Source organism: Phalaenopsis equestris, unplaced genomic scaffold (assembly GCF_001263595.1).
Source record: "Phalaenopsis equestris unplaced genomic scaffold, ASM126359v1 Scaffold000399, whole genome shotgun sequence".
Lineage (NCBI taxonomy): Eukaryota > Viridiplantae > Streptophyta > Magnoliopsida > Asparagales > Orchidaceae > Phalaenopsis > Phalaenopsis equestris.
The window spans coordinates 1325083-1344273 of record NW_018164841.1 but is presented as its reverse complement, the minus strand read 5'-3'; the positions used below and the strand labels follow the sequence as shown (position 1 = coordinate 1344273).

Here is a 19191-nt window from a genome sequence, read left to right as displayed (position 1 = left end):
GTGTTCGGCTCGTTCGTTAAGAAACGAACACGAGCTTATTTCAAACAAACTAAATTTTAAACGAACCGAACACGAACACAAGCTTTGTTCGTTCGTGTTCGGTTCGTTTACACCCCTAACTGCAATCCACAGTTTAGTACAAGACTCTAAAGACACCGAAAGTTCTTGAGCTCATATTTTTTGAAGATTTAAAATCACAAACCCGAACCATTAGATAAAATATGAACTAATAAGAATAATAGAAATGCATAATTAAAAATTTATAAAATTGTGAAGTCTCAGAGCAAAAGATAAACTGACGAATAATCTGTCACTATAAGAAAACAAAACTCCTTAAAGAAAGAGGATCTTGTTTAACTTTAAACCATATAATAATACCAAGTTCGTATGTGCCATTGAAGCATATCACCACCAAGGCCATCCAAAAGAACCCAACCGTTATATGACCGAAAAAGAAGGCGATCTTGGTTGTCTTGCGATTTCATACATGACAAAATCCATGACAACATATAGGCTATCTAGAAGAGCCTCTAGGATTATATATCTCATCATAAAACTCTAAAAAAAATGCAAGAAAAAAAAAACTTGTATTTAAACCCACGGTTGCTTGGGAGGTCATCCATGTGAGAAAAAATACATTTAGAATGAATAAAAAAATGATTTGCACCAAATTTAGATTCCACGTGAACATCGTTACATAAAACGTCATTACGATAAATATAAAGCGTTTGACAACACATTATACATAAATAAAGAAAAGGTAACATACAACATTATTTCACCCATTAACTATTGCATTTGTAATTTACTTTCAACTCTATCATCTCCTTAACACTTTCTTTATCTTGTGTATAAAACTTAGGTAAATCACATTCAATTGTGATGTTGACTGTCCTGGTTAGGGCTGTCAAAACAGCTCGTTGTTCGCGAATAGTTCGTGTTCGGATCGTCAGGAAGTTCGTGTTCGATTCGTTCGATAAGCAAACGAGACGAACATAAACAACTTTTTTTCGTTCGGTTTATAAACGAATCAAACACGAACATTCATTTGTTCGATCGTGTTTGAATCGTTATTATTCAAAATATAAAATAGTTTAAATAATTATATATATATATATATATATATAATTTATCATATTTTAAAATTAAATCCTGTAATTTTATATTTATCTTCAGGTTCGTCTTTTAGCTTAAAATTTCTTATATTTCCTTTAGATTTATTTAGTTTCTTGGAGTGAAACCCTGTTTTTGAAGTTTTTGGGAGTGAAATCTCGCATATTGTCTCTATATCTAAATTTTTTATTGATGAGATATGATATTATGGTTTTATTGTGAGTCGTGCTTTGATTATTATGTATTTGTGTTATGGTTTATATATGTTTAAATATTAATTTCATACAGGTTTAACCTTTTGAAAGATTTAGAACTATTCAAAAGATTCGAACAATTTGAACAATTTGAATATTTCAAACATTTCAAACAAATTTCAAACACATTTTAAACAAATCAAACTGAACACGAGCAGTAACTTCACAAATAATTTCAAACGAGCTATATTTCAAACACACTTAATTTCAAACAAATCAAACACAAACACGAGTTCTGTTCGTTCGTGTTCGGTTCGTTTACACCCCTAGTCCTGCGCTATACTCGTATGCTTCAGTAGGGCCTTGTGTCTTATTTTCATTTGCACTATTAAAATTAAATATCAATACGTGAATGTTGCTGACAAATGTAATTGCCGTGAGCTATTGTGGTTACCAAAATATTCACTTGTTTATTCAAATGATATTGTGAGTATATCTCATAGAATAATCCGTTTTCTTTTCAAACCCAAATTTCTTCTCAATAACACCACATAAAGATGAATGTCTTTTATCAAACATCTCATTTATGCCACGAACTTTACTGTTAACTCTTTCAAAATCAGGAATGTGATATTTTGTATCATGAAAGAGTTTGAGACACCCTTTTTGTAATAGATCTTCAACATCAACTAAATAATATTTCTTTGTTATAAGTATAATCATTAGTATTGTATTGAAGAAATTATTTATTTTATTCATATTTAAACAAACCAGGAGGCCGGAGTTCGCGTAATAAATTCAAATATTTAACTATCATGTGCGTTGACCTCCCATTTGTTCATTACAAAAGCGAAACAAATATCGAAATCACATAAAATCATAACATTTTATGTTGGTGAACTAAAACGTCCAATGTATGCAATCTTTTCACAGTTTGATATGAGTGCATCCACATGTGTTCCATCAATTGCTTTAATAGAATTCTAAGTCATTTATGTAAGATATTATAGTTACTGTGTTTAAGTAAATTTTGAAAAAGATGAACACAAAAATCTATCCTAATATGTCACATATAGCTTTGATCTTGTGAAATGTCTATAAGGGTGTTTTGGAATGTTGGGTCTTCTGGTTTGATAACTTTTAAAGATAAGTTAATCAGAGCATTCAAACCAACTGAAAAATATCAACTAATTATTTCTGATGAGGGTTATAGCTAATATGTGACATATAGCTTTGTTCTTGTGAAATCTCTCTAAGTGTGCTTTGGAATGTTGGGTCTTCCGGTTTGATAACTTTTAAAGATAAGCTAATCAGAGCATTAAAACCAACTGAAAAACATCAACTAATTATTTCTGATGAGGGTTATAGCTAACACCTCTCTTGAAGTCATCCTAGAGGAGTCATGAAGTCCACGATTTTTGTGCAAATCTTCTAATAGATTAATAAATATGGCTCGACTCTTGTTGGATGATCCACAAATAACTGCTCAACTCATTTGTCACTATTGTACGTAGATATCATGAAAGGAGTGCGAGCAATATATGAGTTGTTATACTCTTACATTAAACATAATACAATTGTAATTTTTTTTTTTCACTTTTTTTCTATCAATGCTATTCATTGTTGATGTATCTAATACTTATAAATAACATTGAATTAACAAGTAATATATTAAACACAAACCATAAAAATAAAAAGCCCAAAAATAATGAAAAATTGTAGCATTGATATATCAAAAATAATATGCGGTACACCCATATCATTCAAACATAGAAGTTCAAAAATAACATAAGTGTCATACATCCCAAATCTCATAAAAGTAATGTAAATAATTGATCTTACGCTCATCGACATAAAATATTTTCTCCTAGTCGGATCTTCTAACAACTTTATTGAAAACATTTAAAACGACATGACTTCATAAATTTTTGGAGTTTCTTATAATATTCTCATAACTTGTTGATTAGAAGTGTCTCACCATTGAATAATAGATACATTTAGCGAATCAGCTTGAACTTATGTTTTCAAAAACCATGTGCCATATAAGCATATACATAGATTCATTTATTCATTATTTACTAGATTTGTAAATATGCATGAATTTGATGGCATGTGCATAATTCACCCTTTTTTATAACCACAAATGAATCTGAAAAGAGAAGTAGAATGACTCCTACCAAGTTATCCATGAGCAAACAAACAACCATTTGTTCACCAATTTTAGCATTTTCTTCATCAATGATGTTTTAGTTTGCACTTCAATTCAACCGCATAGATCCCGCTTGGAAACTCATGAAAATGAGAAAGAAATCAAATAATTTAATAAATGTGTTTATCCAAAAATTTCAAAATTTCAATGGCGCAGGCTCATCTTGATCAACATGAATACACAGAAGAAATTCAAAAAGATTGAAATGAACTCACCAAAACTTGTCAAAATCTTGAACCCATGATAAACTTCTCAAAATCTAAGAGAATATTTACTAAAGCTCAAGCCTATTTATCCAAGATTACGCATGTTTGTCCAAACTCAAGAACTACTTGTCAAGCTGATGACTTCATAAAAAAGATCGATGAGTTCTTTTTAGCAATTCAGAGATAAGTCCAATTACTTAATCCTAGTAAAATCAGGCTACACGTCTCACTCTTTTTTAACAAGGAAAAAATTAATCAAACAATTTCATAGGAAAAATTGAGGCTCCTCTCTTCACCAAAAAATTTTGCGCGTAGGTTCATATTGAAGGCCCTCAAAGGAACTACAAATCACAAAGAACAACCCCAAAATTCATTGAGTATAGACAGGCCGCAAACCAAAAAGAGCAACCCCACCAAAATAGATTTATCAAACACATAAATTAGGTTCCCCCATTTATGAAATAACATTTCATATAGGTATTCACCAAAATTCAATGAGCATATACAAGGCAACCCAACCGAGATAGAAAACAAACCACAAAGAGCAACCCAACCGAGATAGAAAAAAAACCAGAATGAGCAACCCAAACTAAATTGTCCGAATAATTTCACAGAAAAACAAATTCTAAGCAATTGGGTGTCTGCGCAAACAACAAATTGCAAAGAACAAATCCACCTAGACAAATCCACCTAGACAAAACATAGTGAAACGCTTTTAGAGTTAAATGATAGAAGGTATCAGAGAACAAAAGAAAGCAAATGAAGAAAACGTCATCAATCGCTCGCCACATGTATCAGAGGACGATGGAAAGCAAAGAAAAAAAAACTCTAGGCAGCTAGCCGAAGGAGGGTCACTCAAATAGATATGCGTTGTCGGATAGCCAGATAATAGCAAAGTAACGAAAATGCCCAAAGCAGGTTGTGGACGACGTCACATAACCTCGGGTGCATTTAAATAAACGCACCCACTCCCATGGAAACCAACTCACTAATATGCATTTTTGTGCCACGCCACAACAAATAAACTATCCCAAATGCACCCTTAGTTTACTGATAGTTGATTTTCATTCATTTTATGTTATTATCTTGTTATTAAGGCATCACTTTTGTTTTGGTTTTTTTTTTTTTTTTGTTTTTTTGTTACATTTGTTTTGAAAACATGTTTGGTTAGTATAATTTTTATTTTTAAAAACAAATCACCTAGTTTTTAAAAAAACTCAAAACACTTGAAAGATGTTTTGAGCATTTAAAAAAAAACTATCACAACCAAACATGTTTTAATTCAATTCAAAATAGAAACTAAAAAATAAAAATAAAAATAGAAAACAAAAAATAAAAGTGATCCCAAGCGAGGCCTATGTATTTTTTATTTCTTTTTTAACTTAATGCATGACATGCACGCGCACACACACACTATCTTGCTCAGTGAAGATTGTAGTGAAATATTGGCCGTTAGTAGATGTGTGTGATTGCATTTTCGATTGCAATGTGCCTTTATGTAGTTGCACAATATTATTTGTTTTAACTGATGTTTTTAGATTTTATTCTTTGGGGATTGACAAACCACTAAATGTGAACTAGTCTGCCAATAGGGATTGTGCGGCCGGTTTGAGACGGTTATATTTTTGCTCTTTCTGATAGGCGAAATTGCTACCTTCTCAGTTGGTGGGAGCACATGAAATATCAACTATTTTAGTTTGTTGACTTGAACATACTAATTCATCGATCTTCTCTTGAATTGGTCTTGTTGGCAACAGCATCCTAGATTTCCTTTACCCTCTCAGTGGAATGTTTCCAACTTGTGGTTGGCCAAGCCATTTAGGACTAATTTGTTTCTTTGAAAGTGATTGAAATTGAGTTCTAGATTCACATTCTAATTTTTGTTTCATGGATAGTGATTGAAAGTAAGTTATTATTTAAAAATCCAATCCCTTTCATCTATTTATTATCCCTACTTTCTCTTCGACCCAATTTTAACCCAACCATTGGTTTACTCTTGCTTAAAAAAATTGTTCTTTGAAAGGAGAATTAGGCAATCTAAGCCAGCAAGAGGAATTTCATATCAAGTAGATGCTAATAGGATTTATGGTTGCGAGACAAGCACTATCGTCATATCTGATTCGAACACCGAAAGGAAGTTTTGATTCCATAGCATTCTATGGTATCTAGGCCTTTTAAGCTTTACTTAAAGCTGAATTACAATCTTATCAACTTGATGTGCTTAAACATGTGTTATAAAATATGATGAAACTAATCCATAGGGTTGAGGTTAAGTTTAAATTTAGGTAGTTTGGCCCTCCTTATTTCTAGGACTTGAAAGAGGTTTGGAAGGCTTAGTTCATCGAAGAGGATTTTAATTTGTTATCTTCTGTATTCAGGAGCTTGTATTGAAGGCATTAATTTGAGAGATTCTAAATTAAGCTTTTTTGGTTTAAACCGAAAGGTGATTATATCATATAATCATATATATTTCTTAGGAGAATAGGAGTTGCTGCTTCATGGATATTTACCTTCATTCTCTTGCATTGAATTTAAGAGGGAATTATTTTGAGGCAGAACGCTTTGTTTCAGTTTTCAGCATTACGTATTTGCATGTTATGGCAAAATGTTGTGAATCTTCATTACTATTTAATACCCTGAAGCCTCTTTTTCTAACATGTTTCGTATCCTCACATTTCTACCTTTTGTTTTTTGTTCGGTTGGCTCTTTGACGTTGGAGCTGGTATCTGTATGCGGCTAAATGGACTTTGAACTTGCTTGCTGGATGTTGTTGTGCCTTTGAGAGCTATATATACAGGAGCAGACTGAGCGGCGTAGCAGCCCTGTTCAGCTTTCAAAGGTTACTTGCATTTTTTAAAAACATAAATTTCTTTTATCTATATATGTATATATGTATATATGATTTATTTAAATTCATTTTATTTTTTCTGTTTTATTTTTTCAGTTCCTTGGGCGTGAAAAGGATGATGATAGTGTTCATCGCAGCGCTGTTTCTGGTAAAAAGGTGATAATTTTACCTACATTTGAATTGATCTTTTGTCAATTTTTCCAAGCACTTGAGTTTTGTTCCCTTCCCTTTCTCTAGATTTTACTGAAGCTTGAGAAATCAAAAGAGGATAAAAAGGCAGAAACTAATCGTAATGAGTTGCTGAAGTTTTTGAATGCCAGTTATAATTGATTTGGTGACTGCAGAAATACTTGTGCTTAAAATCAAATGCACTAGAAAATGGCTATATTTGGATTGTTATTGCTTCAAGTCACCCTACACTCATAACTCTTCTCTGCTTAATCCTGCTGGAAGCTACTGTTAGTTGAATGATATATTAAAATATCTTTTGTATTATCATTTATGGATAAATTAATTTAGTTTATAGACTCTTTTCTTTTGTTTCTTCAGATTATGGTGGAAAATGTCTCAAATAAAAGTATAAAAACTTATTAAATTTATATTAACTAAATATATTTTTAAAAAGAAAAAAATTAAAATTAAAATAAAAAAAACCAAAATGATTCTAAAAGGGCCGTTTAGGAATCTGTTAGTAAGCTCAAAGGTTCTTATCATTTACATTTGAATTCAGATATCTTAGTTGAAAGATCAACGGGCTATGATAACTTGCACATTATCATGTTTCTTACTATTATTGTTGAAATTATTTTATAAATTATGTCGTTATTTATTTATGTTGGTTCTGCATGGCATGGTGATTCTAGGTCATTTTGAGAGATATTTGCGTACGTAATACACACGCAGAGTTGCGTACATATTAGGTTATTCGGAGGGTACAACTAGGTTACATTTATGTTATACCCCTTGTAATTCTTCCTGTAACCTAAGTGTAACCTACTTCTACCCTCCGAATAACCTAATATGTATGGAACTCTATGCACATCTTACGTACGCAAATATTTCTCTATTTTGAGACTCATTGGGAAGTTATAGAAATGAAATTTCTATTTTTTTTAGATAATTGATGATTTATCTTAATGAATGAAAATCTGTGCCATTATATTTGTAGAAGCTTCAAAAAAAAAAAAAAATTTATGGCGTTTAAAATCAAATTTAATTTTTGTTAACTAATTTTCAATCAAATAATAAATTTAACAAATTTTATTAGTTTTTAACAGTATATATTACTCCAGCCAAATAAGCCCTTGCTCTAATATTTTTCCTTTCAATTCTTTTACTTTTAAGAAGAAAAATTTGTGTAGAATATTATGAAATAATTTTGTTTCAGTTTAGGTTTAAAAATTATTGAATATTTTTGGAGATTATTGTATCATATGAATATTTTTTATTGTATTAATTCTAAAAGAATACTTTGGATATATTTGTTTGTATAATATTTAAAATTATTTAAATATTTGGGTTTAGTCTGTTCTAAAAAATAAAATTGGTTCCGTACCTAGGGAAAATTAGTATGATCAAATGTAACTATATTTAGCCTATATATATATATATATATATATATATATCGACACACATACTATTGAAGATTTAGTAACTGAACACAAATATGGGACAATCTAATGACCATTATAATATATTAAACAAAGTTAACACACTTGAGATTTTTGTTCGTATTCGTTTTAGTATAATTCAAATGCACAAAATTCTAAATTTTAAGAGATTTATTTCAATGGAAAATAAGTTCAAAATAACTTTTGATGGAGTTCTTTCTTTTGCTGAAAAGAGATTGCAATAAGAAAAGAATTCATATCATTGAAATATAATGTATTTTGACTATGTTCAGTGTAAAACAAATATATGTTTTTTTCCTTTTCTTATAATTGTTTTGTTTGATTTGGAATCAAAGTAAAATATGATGGCGGGGGTGGTGTGGGCGGCAGGAAAAATTATTACATTTTTCTTGCAATTTTTGATTAGGAGTGTCAAAAATTTTAGAGTAGGCCCCACTCAAACAAAAAAAAATATAACAGAAAGATGTATTTCGGTGTCCACACGCAATAAGCGCACGGGCGACAGGCAGTAGCCAGAGGCTTGTGAGCAATGGTAATGGAATGGTAATGACAACTGACACTTGACAAAATTTACCCAATGAATTAAAGGATTAATTCTAAATTTTTCATTTTCTTTTCTATATTTTTTTCTGAAATTAAACTTAATTTTTTCAATATATTAATTACTTTTATTTTATATCTTTTTCACTAACCAAATAGCATATTTGAAATTCATTCTAATTTATTTTTAGTTCATTTCAAAATCACCTAATACATCATCACATCCTCCCCCACCCCACCCTGGAATCCCAAACTTGCAAATACTGGCCTGGCCTCGTATAAATGCAAGCAGTAAACCAAACAACACTAAACACTTGAGATGTATATATTTTCTCATAATGAATTTTAAATACTTGCAACTAAATACCAAGCACTATACCAGCAACAGTATTAGTAGATCATCCTTCTTGCTGCCATCTGGGGTTCTCGTTTTGCTCGGGGCTTCGCACCTAAATCTCTTCGAGACATCTCCTCTTTCCTCCTCTTCTCATTCTTAGCTTGTCTTGCGTCTTAGCTTGTCTTGCGTCGTTCCCTTGACTGGAAAGGACTTATTTCATCTAATATCCGCAATTCTTCTAACTTTAATCTCTCTTACATACCATGTGCAGAGGATAAAGTTCATTTTTAGATCAAGAGACTGAAGAAGGTTCTAAGCGATGGAGTTTTGCTCTAGTGGAAAAAATATTACATCTGGATGATCTATATCAGGATTAGGTGAGGATGGTAGTATTTAGATGTTATTAGGTAGTAATGCGGTATTATTTTGGTAAAATATACCACAATACTACCAATAACACCTAAATACTATCATCCGCACATCAAACTGCGTCAGGACTAGCGGGCTATGCATTGGGTAAACGTCTTTTCTATGATACACTTCTTGAGTCTATTAGTAAGATCTAGAAGCTTAGAGGTATTGTTGATATCACAATTCTTACAAAAAGTTCATTTCTTTTCAAGTTTTATTGTGTTGAAGATTTTGTGAAGGTTTTGATGGGAAGGCCATGGTTTATTAATGGTAGACCACCATTCATCTTTAAGAAGTGGATTCATGACTACATTCAGTTAAAGAAGACTTGAAATCCTAATTTGGGTGAAATTTCCTAACCATTCTTTGTGTTGCTGGTCTGCAAGTGGTACCTACAAATTTGCTAGTAAAATAGGGGCACTTTTGGTTTTTAATCCTCTGAAGACAAACAAATCAATATTGAGTCTATCCTTTCTGATATTATTATTCTGAATGTTAAACGTTAATGCATGATTCTTTTTGTTAATTATGAATTGAAATATGTGTCTTGTAAAACTTGCTCCACTTTTGCTTATGATCATTCTAATTGCCCCAGATCCTCTAATTTCAAATCCGCTCCCGTTCTCCTTGCATTTATTGGAAAGAGTACAAGCAGGAATAGATATAGGCTCAGAGAACTCAGAGAACCAAAAGCAAAACTCCTCGGCCCTGCTATTATTGGCTCTACACATAAAGGAAGGTTTGACACCCACAACCACTAATTCCTTAATACAAATGTGCGCTTATTAGGTGTATTTTATGCACTTAAAATTGGGTCTGCTCTGCTGTGTAATTACTGAGTATTTGTTGTTTATTATTATGCTCACAGCAAATACACATTAATGCCTTGTTTCACACATCTAGGAGTTCTGGGTTTGTTTAGCTCAAGTAATAATCTCTCCATGAAAATTTTGGAAACCACAAACTACTAAATGCAAAGACCTATCTATTAGCAGAAGCTACTTAAGAAATCAATGCTATTAGTCAAAACATTCAAACTTAGGGTTTGTTTGATCAAAAATAATATGAGTAGGGTACTCCATTTTCCTCAATTTCCCTTTTGTTAGGGTTTGATTTGAAGCAAAAGAAATTCAAAGAACACTTTAATGGAATTGAGAAATTTTCCCAAATTAAACAATTTCTAAATCTTATGTTGCACCTATTCATGATTCCCAAATTATCCCGCGGCCCGCTACAGCCAAAAATGCCACCCCAGTTCATATGCATTTGAAAGATATCATAACAAATATAAACAAACATTTCAAATGAATCTCATTTGCATCCAACAAAAACACTCCTAATATTTTAGGAAGATTTACATACACATATCACTCAATTCTTAGGAAATTAAACTTGAATTTTTAAATACATACCACCTCACCTATGCAAGAGAAAGTGCATCACACTATTAGAAGTTAAAATGGTGGCATTTTGTATGTGATGTAAAATTTGGTAAGTATAAATGTAGAAAAAACAAAATTTAAGCTTTAGATATGTCAATACATAGGAATTGGAGTTTATGTATGTAAATGCACCGAAATTTTAAATTACATGTATGCCAATTATTTTGTGTTCCAAAAACGCATTTTTTTTCAAAACATTCATCCAAACAGCCATTAACGGACTGTGGCTCCATTAAAAAACTTAAAAACAAAAGTAAAAAGAAAAAAAAAAACAATAGAATGCATCAGTAATACAACTAAAACCTCGCCTAATATGTTTAACATCATCCAATAGACCAGAGAAGAAAGAAAGCGATATATAAAATTATGTACAGAGCGAGCATTTATACAAGATTAGAATGAGAAAGACAAATCGATGGGCAATCGGCACCAAATTGAGTGATTGCGAGTTCAGCAGAAAGGCAAAACCGATCTGATTGACAAATCTTTCCACCTTTCCGCTAGGAGTTGGCTCATCTTCTTAAAAGCGAAATGAGCACAATTAGAGAGCGCAATCCAGCAAAGTACCTCATAAATAACATCGAAGGCGGGATCCTCCGACAAAGAATACCACAGCCGCCGATCCGGGTCTTCCCACTCCGATCCCCCAGGCCGCCAAGAATCCCATCCCTTACCACCCCCATTTCCGCCGCCGAACGGACCGTCGTCGCCATCGCCACCATCGAAGAAGCCGTCCTCGTCGCCACCTTCGGTGGAGCTGCGGCGGCGGATGCGTCGTATCCGGCGGACGAGAGCTCGCGGAACAGCGGCAGGAGGGCGGAAGGGGTCCGATCGGACGGTAGCACGCAGTGAAGAGGAAGAGTCGACGGGGAGTATGGATGATGGGGAGATCGCAAGGACGGTTAGGGTAGCGGGGATATGGGAGTGGTTGCGCATGATATGCCTAGAGAAGTGGACGCCGTCACCGACGATCACCGCCGCCACTTCCATATCGCTGCCGGCTAAGATACCGTGGAGTCTTTGCTCTCTCTCCCCTTCCCCACAACCCCCACCCTACGGAAAAAATAGGAGTCCGGACGCAGAGCATATCCCGCCACCTCTAAATTTCCATCCCACCAACAAAAAAAACACACGTTTTTTTTTAATATGCAACCCGGCCCGAATCAGCCCATTACTTTTAAGATTAAACACATTGAATCATAACGTCATGATTATTACATCGAAAATAAAATTGTCGCACCGGACGTAATACTTCTTCATCATTCGCTATAGGTTAGGGCTTCCCATTTCTTGGCTCACACAACAAATACATCAATATTTTTCAGTATGGAGAGACGTTCATTGCAGCTGCTCGAAACCCTAACTTCCGGAATCACAAATAGAAAACATGATAACATAAAGCGGGATAGTGCCACCATCTTCTTGGCCCACCGTGCCACCATCTACCTTTCGAGTCAATTGGAAACTACCGATGCAGAGCCTTGCTTTCATCCATTGGCTTCCCACCGTGCCACCATCTTCTTCCTCAAAATGAGGTGCGATAGAATCGAGAAACGACCAGTTCTCTTCAATCGAGAATGGTTTTTTGGTTTCACCGACGGTTGGAGTTGTTCAACACCGATTCCTTATTAATCTGGTTTTTGCATAATCAATTTTTTTTTTTTAATATTTAATTATTTCGAGTAATAAGGGTCAAACTCAAGAATTTCATTAAAATAAAAAAGTGTTACAGTATCATAAAAATCCATCATATCAACTATCAAGTCCAAAAGAAAATAAGGGGCATACTATCTAAAGCTTGGCCTAAAATAAAGGCTTATGTGAAATACATATTTTTCATTACAACTATAAGCTCTTTTGTTAAATTTCCTTTTACTTTTTTTGTCTAATGGTAATGTGAATCATTTCAAAAATAATGTTAAGAAAATTACATTCACTTTAAATATTTATTTTGCAATTTATTTCAAACCATATATAATAGGTTGAGATGTGAGTTGCCAATAGGTACAATTTTCTTGTGGCCTTGCATTTAAGTGAATCAACACAAGTTAGAACTTGTGAAAGATTGTAACTCGAAGGGAAGAAAGCTCTACTGGGAATGCTTCCTTCAAGAATAGAAAAAGAAATAGGGCACTCAAAAAATAAATGGGAGTGAGTCTCAAGTTAAGCTGCACATGACGCAGCTAAGGGACATTAATTCCTCTAAGAAAAAGAGAACGTTTTGTTTTTAAATCATTAATAAGAATTTTTAAAGCAACTAACATAAGCAATTATATGTTAGAGCTTTAAACCAAATGAATTTACTCCAATGTGATTTAGGATAATCATTATAAGCAAAGTAGTATATTGATTGATGTGAGTAACAATTCTTTCCTATACATAAGCAATTATGTTGTATGTCTCTGATAAGAATGTTGTCAATGCTTTGACTGTAGCTATTAGAAATCAGATGGGTTTAGTTATCGCACAAGAGTGATCAACAATCATATCAAAAGTTTAAAATTTACGGTGAATGAGAACATAGGGAAAATAGCATTACTAAAATTTTCAAAAAATAAGGTGTCACTTAACCTTAGATCTTATATAAGGGATACCTTAGATCTTATATAAGGGATAAAGAGATATTTAGCTTAATCTCAAACTATAATGTTCCTCGTGATTCTTACAACTTGCTGGCAATCCCTTTTTTTTAACTAGTGAAAAGTAATTTTGTGATTTAATACATGTATAATTTTGATGTCGGAAAATAATTTTCTAATTATGAAAATATGAGACTAATAAGGTCTCATACATTTTAATAGTTTCAGCGATCAAACACGACATTACAAGCAATATACCATCACGAGAGACAGACATATTACTTGACAGTGAGCTCAATCATATAAACTAAAGAAACACATGACATCCGTTTGGTTTGTGAACTTTGTGTACGACCAACAGGTTCTCTTATTTAATATAGAAAGATTATGTAGGGTTTATATTACCTGTGTTCTAAAGTTATAGTTAATTACATTCTAAATGATCGAAGTCACTTAAGAAAACTCTCAAAAATATCAGGGGTTTTGTCTTCAAGATATTTAAAGTTTAGATTTTCTAGGTAGTTCGTAAGAAATAACAAGTGGAAAAGGATGAAGTGAGAACAGTTATTTTTGGAATCAAAGAAGTTAAGATTATGGGACGTCACGGGACAGAGACAAACCTCAGTGACTTCCAAAGCTATGTTATTGTTGGGCTTTGAGTTTTCAAAACAAATTCTTTTATTTTTCAATCCTGTCAATTATTAATTATTGGACTTATACTTGCATAATATATGATTATGCAAATAGTCTGAAAGATAAAAGAATTTACATCGTATCAGACGATGATCTCGAAATCTTAAAGCAAGTTAGGGCTTAGATTGCACGACATGGTCGTGCAAAGGCCTAATGATAACGTGAGGATTCATGTAGCACTAGAAAAACTACCTCGAAGTCCTGTGGCTTGTTGTTTAACTCTAAAAAATGGTTTAGCTGATGTAGACTTATTTTATTGTTGTAGATCGTCGCTCTCCGTTTGCCACGACTTGCTCCAATACTTCTTGTTGAAGTACACATCAAGGTTTATGTGTGTTAATGTATAATGTTTTTGGTTTCATTTTTCATTGTTTTTTTAATGTTTTGGGGGAATTTTAATTTAAGTTGAGCCACACCTGTTAAGATTTCATGGTTTCGTCGTCCCGGACCACTATTTTCTCTTGAATTTACTTAGCCCAAACAAACTATTAAACTCGTTTAGATCAGAGAATTCTCGTTAGCATATATAGGTTACCTCATCCGAGAGATCCTCGTGAACCAAGAAGGAGTAAATTATGGGGCGTTCAGAGTTTTAAAAGTGTATTATTGTTTTCGAAAGTGTTTATTTTTTGTTGTTTTGTTTTGCAGTTAAAGTAAAACATGCATGGGTAATAAAATTCTATAAATTAAAGTAATAAAAGTGCATTAAATAAATTATGGGACGCGTATCTAGCATTTTTGCGACAACTGCATGGGTTAGTAGCATAAACTTGATATAATAAAATAAATAATTTTTAAACGAGTTGGAAATAGGATTTGATACAAAGAAAACCTGAAATAAGTCATCAGAAAAATGCGTGCAATTAAAACAAATTCCGATCTCACATATAGAAGATTGGGACTAAGTGTGAGACATCGGTGAAGGTGGGGGCTCGGAGCTAGACTGTGTGTTTTATTATCCAAAACCGACAAAAGCTGCCAACCAGACAATCCGAGGAAGTGCAACTCCTAACCTCAATCCAAGTGATTAGTCCGTGAACCTCTATAAGATTTCATAAAAAAACATTCCTTTTAGTTTTTATGCAAAATAGATTTGCTTAACATTCAAAAGTAATCATGTCACAAAAGGATTTTTGTTAAGTTTGTAGTGTTATATATGTCCTGTAAAATATTGTAGTCAATGAATTAATCACTTTAATCAGACTAAGGGTGTCAACAACCTAAGAAGACTTGGGGCAATTCCTATCAATGGTTGGTGAATAGTAGCATCGGTCTTATCCTCCCTCCTTAATGAGGATCCTCGTGGTAGAAGGCACTTTTCCAAATTTCGCTTCGTATCCCTCGTTCAACACACATAAGTAATATCGTAATCATCATCGCCACGAAGACCTCTGGCTTATACTAGATCGATGATCCATATGTGGGAAAAACAAATATTCCCATTTGCACACAAGGATTTGAATACCTTATTCAAGACTCAAACCCTTGAGCATTAGGTTCAAATGTAAGATAAGTAGAGTAGGGTATTTTATTTGAATTTGTGAATTAATGGGTCCCGTAGCATATCTTGGTGGATCCCTATTAGACTTGAGGATGATTTTCTCCAACAAAGATTAGTAAGTTCAAATGTTCTTTGAAATATCCAAAGCCTTAAAAGATATCCGGGCAATACCCTAAATAACTTTGAAATCTCTCGAATCATTTCCAGTTCATTTGACCTTATTGTCCTGTTGGATTAATCAATCCTATATAAATTAGGGTATAGTTGTAATGTTTTAACTTGTGTTCAGTGAACTTTAATGTTGGGTTAACCCATGAGTAGGGCAACTAGCCATTCATTTGAAGTTATATTTAAGAACTATGTGAATAGGTACCCTTAGGGATAAACATAGTTAATAAAATATCTCTTACTCTTTAGATCATATTTGAACCTATAAAGTCTTAAAGATGTTTATAATTGATTGCATTCACTTTTCTAATCCTCATTAAGTCATATTTGATCAAACTTAGTTCACTACCAAACTCTTAAATCCATTAAGGCTAAATTAATAAATTTAAAAATATTAAGTAGCAAGGAGTTTAGTCCTTATTTAAAGTTCAAATCATCTCTTAATTATGAATTAGGGGCTTTCAATTAGTGAGTTAATGTCTTCCTATCATAAGTCCCTTAGATTAGAATCATTCAATTTAATCAATTTCCAACCTATAACAATTTAGGAAATTGTGATTTTACCCTTTTGTAACAATGGTATAAATTTGTTTCTACCCTCTTTAACCTTAGATTTCAATCACCTTAAAATTATTAATGATCACAACTATTACTTAATTCCCCTCTGATTTGACCTAAATCTTGATTAGAGTTCAAAATTTCAAAATTACCATTTTACCCCTAGGGTTCTTTTCTTCATAATTTCATAAATTTAATCCTAAGTGATTTGAGATTTTGTTGTTGCCTTGCTCATGGGTTAAACCTCACATCAGAGGAGAATTTTGTGTTTTTCTGAATTTTATTTAATTTTTAATATTTATTTCTAAGTCAAAATAGGTGCTTTCAATGATATTCATTTAGTTAACCAAAATACTTCCTCTACTCTTAAGAAAATTTTGAGAGGTTCACCTAGGTCGGAGGACCCTTAGAAATAATTTTTCTGATTTTTTAATTATATTTTAATTTTTTTGATTTTTAGATGATTTTAATGATTAAATAATTAGGAAATTTATTTTTATTCCAAAAATTAACTTTTATATGTTTTCATAAGTTTCTTTGACCACAGTGAACATAATTTTAGATTTTTATTTTATTTTTTTATAATTATATAATTAAAATCTAACCATTAATCCTAAAAAATCAGGCATTTTAGTCATAGGGGAGCCCTCTGACTTTGGAAATATCAGATAACACTCCTAAGGACATGTAGAATAAACCCTCATAATTTCATGTTATGATGATTAGTAATCAATAATTTATTATTTAAACAAGTTTTAATGTATTTAATTAATTTAAAAATAAATATAAAGAAAATAATTTTTATTTTTTATCCACATTATTCTCCTCTATTCACTAAACACAGAGGTTTTTTATTTTATTTTTTTTATTTTTTTACACCAAGATATGATTTTTTGAAGTTTTTGAATTAATTTAAATAAAAATACCCTTATTTTCTATTTATCCACACGACGACCACATCATTCATTGGCAGCTCTGAACCCTTACAGGGCGCGCTTCTATTTTCTGGTGCTGAATCAAAAAGTTGAGGAGAATACTTGGAAGCTAATCAAATTGCTTGAAGTAAACTAACCAAAAGAAGAGATAATAAACAACTGCAGGGAACGAAATGAGAGATTTGAAAAGCACAAACCCTATTTTTCCTTTGAATTTTATTTATAAGGTACTCAAGGAATTTGAAATGCCTCAATTATGTACCTCGATTTCCAAAAATTCACATCCAATTAACGTAAAATTTGAGAAAAAAAAATGATATAAGATTTTGAAATTTGTAAAATTTAATTTTTTTTATTCAGGATAAGAAATATTTTAAACTATGGTTTTCAGCTGCCCCAACCGATACAAGACTCTGAATCACAAGATTTGAGTACAAAACTCACCCCCAAATTTAAACTTCTTAATACTCTCTTCTTCCACCCTAAATCGGGAGATCAAACTAACCACTTGGACCTCTGTTAGCTCCATCTGAAGAACCACCATATCCACCCAAAGAGCTTCCAACTAACTCAATTATATTTTCCCAGTGAAGGGCAACCAATTTTTCTTTAGGTGTGTTATGGCTTTGTAGGCCAGCTTCCCAGGTGAAAAAGTCCAACGTTTCATTCAACCAGCGAGCCAACAATGTTGGAGATCCTCATTGACCATTGGTCTCCCTCTCAACGTCCTCAAGAACAAACAAAGCATTCAAAGGCACATCCATCATGGGTCAAAGCAGACAATCCCTTAGCCACCTCTAGAACTGAAGGATGATCAACTTCCATCACTGATGAGTTGATGATCTGCACGGTCTCCTCTGCAATAATAATTAAATGTCAGAAAAATGAATAAATCTACTCAATCAAAGGAATTGAGTTTTCTCATACTTCCTCTGCTCCTAAGAAAATTTTGGGAGTTTCACCTAGGTCAGAGGACCCTTAGAAATAATTTTTGTGAATTTTTGAATTATATTTTAATTTTTATGATTTTTAGATGCTTTTAATAATTAAACAACTAGGAAATATATTTTTATTTCAAAAATTAAGTTTTATATTTTTCATATGTCTCTCTTACCATAGTGAACCTACCCAACCTAATTTTAGATTTTTCTAATTTTTTAAATTTTTTTTATGATTATTTAATTAAAATTTAACCACCAATCCTAGAAAATCAGAGCTTTTAGTCATAGGGGTGCCCTCTGACATTTCTAAGAACACTCCTAAGGACATGTAAAATAAACCCCCGTAATTTCATGTTATGCTGATTAATAATTAATAATTTATTATTTAAATAAGTTTCAGTTTATTTAATTAATTTAAAAATAAATATAAAGAAAATAATTTTAATTTTTTGAACACATAAGTATTTTTATTTTATTTTTTTTTATTTTTCTACATCAAGATATGATTTTTTGAAGTTTCTGAATTAATTTAAATAAAAAATACTCTAATTTTCTATTTATCAATGCGACAACCACGTCATTCCTCAGCGGCTCTGAATCCTTATGCGGCGCGCTTCAATTTGTTGGTACTGAATCAAAAAGTTGAGGAGAATACTTGGAAGCTGATCAAATTGCTTGAAGTAAACCAACCAAAAGAGAGACAATAAACAACTGCAGGGAACGAAATGGGAGATTTGAAAAGCACAAGCCCTATTTTTCCTTTGAACTTTATCTAAAGGGTACTCAAGGCATTTGAAATGCCTCAATTAGGTACCTCGATCTCCAGAAATTCACATCCAATTAACATAAAATTTGAGAAAAGTAAATTATATAAGATTTTGAAAT

General features: G+C 32.3%; 2 protein-coding genes across 3 annotated transcripts in view; one reads left to right on the top strand and one right to left on the bottom strand.

Annotated features, from left to right (window-relative positions):
• Nucleotides 1-10358, top strand: part of LOC110026754 (protein FAM133B) — a 22911-nt gene extending 12553 nt beyond the window's left edge. The window contains exons 4-6 of one of the 2 annotated variants that reach the window (XM_020727854.1): nucleotides 6520-6561; nucleotides 6667-6726; nucleotides 10085-10358. In XM_020727854.1, coding sequence (XP_020583513.1) covers nucleotides 6520-6561; nucleotides 6667-6726; nucleotides 10085-10093 — 111 coding nt within the window. In that variant the 3' untranslated portion in view covers nucleotides 10094-10358. Of the gene's footprint in view, nucleotides 1-6519; nucleotides 6562-6666; nucleotides 6727-6807; nucleotides 7094-10084 lie in introns of those variants that run through there. The other variant, XM_020727853.1, reaches the window with a different exon arrangement.
• Nucleotides 10359-11264: 906 nt separating this feature from the next.
• Nucleotides 11265-12032, bottom strand: LOC110026746. Its single transcript, XM_020727847.1, has one exon. The coding sequence runs from the start codon at nucleotides 11919-11921 to the stop codon at nucleotides 11382-11384; it is 540 nt and encodes a 179-aa protein (XP_020583506.1). The 5' UTR covers nucleotides 11922-12032; the 3' UTR covers nucleotides 11265-11381.
• Nucleotides 12033-19191: the final 7159 nt, after the last annotated feature.

Bases quoted from the DNA above. Each gene is read 5' to 3' on its own strand.
- LOC110026746 (XM_020727847.1), bottom strand. From the start codon at position 11,921: ATGGAAGTGGCGGCGGTGATCGTCGGTGACGGCGTCCACTTCTCTAGG.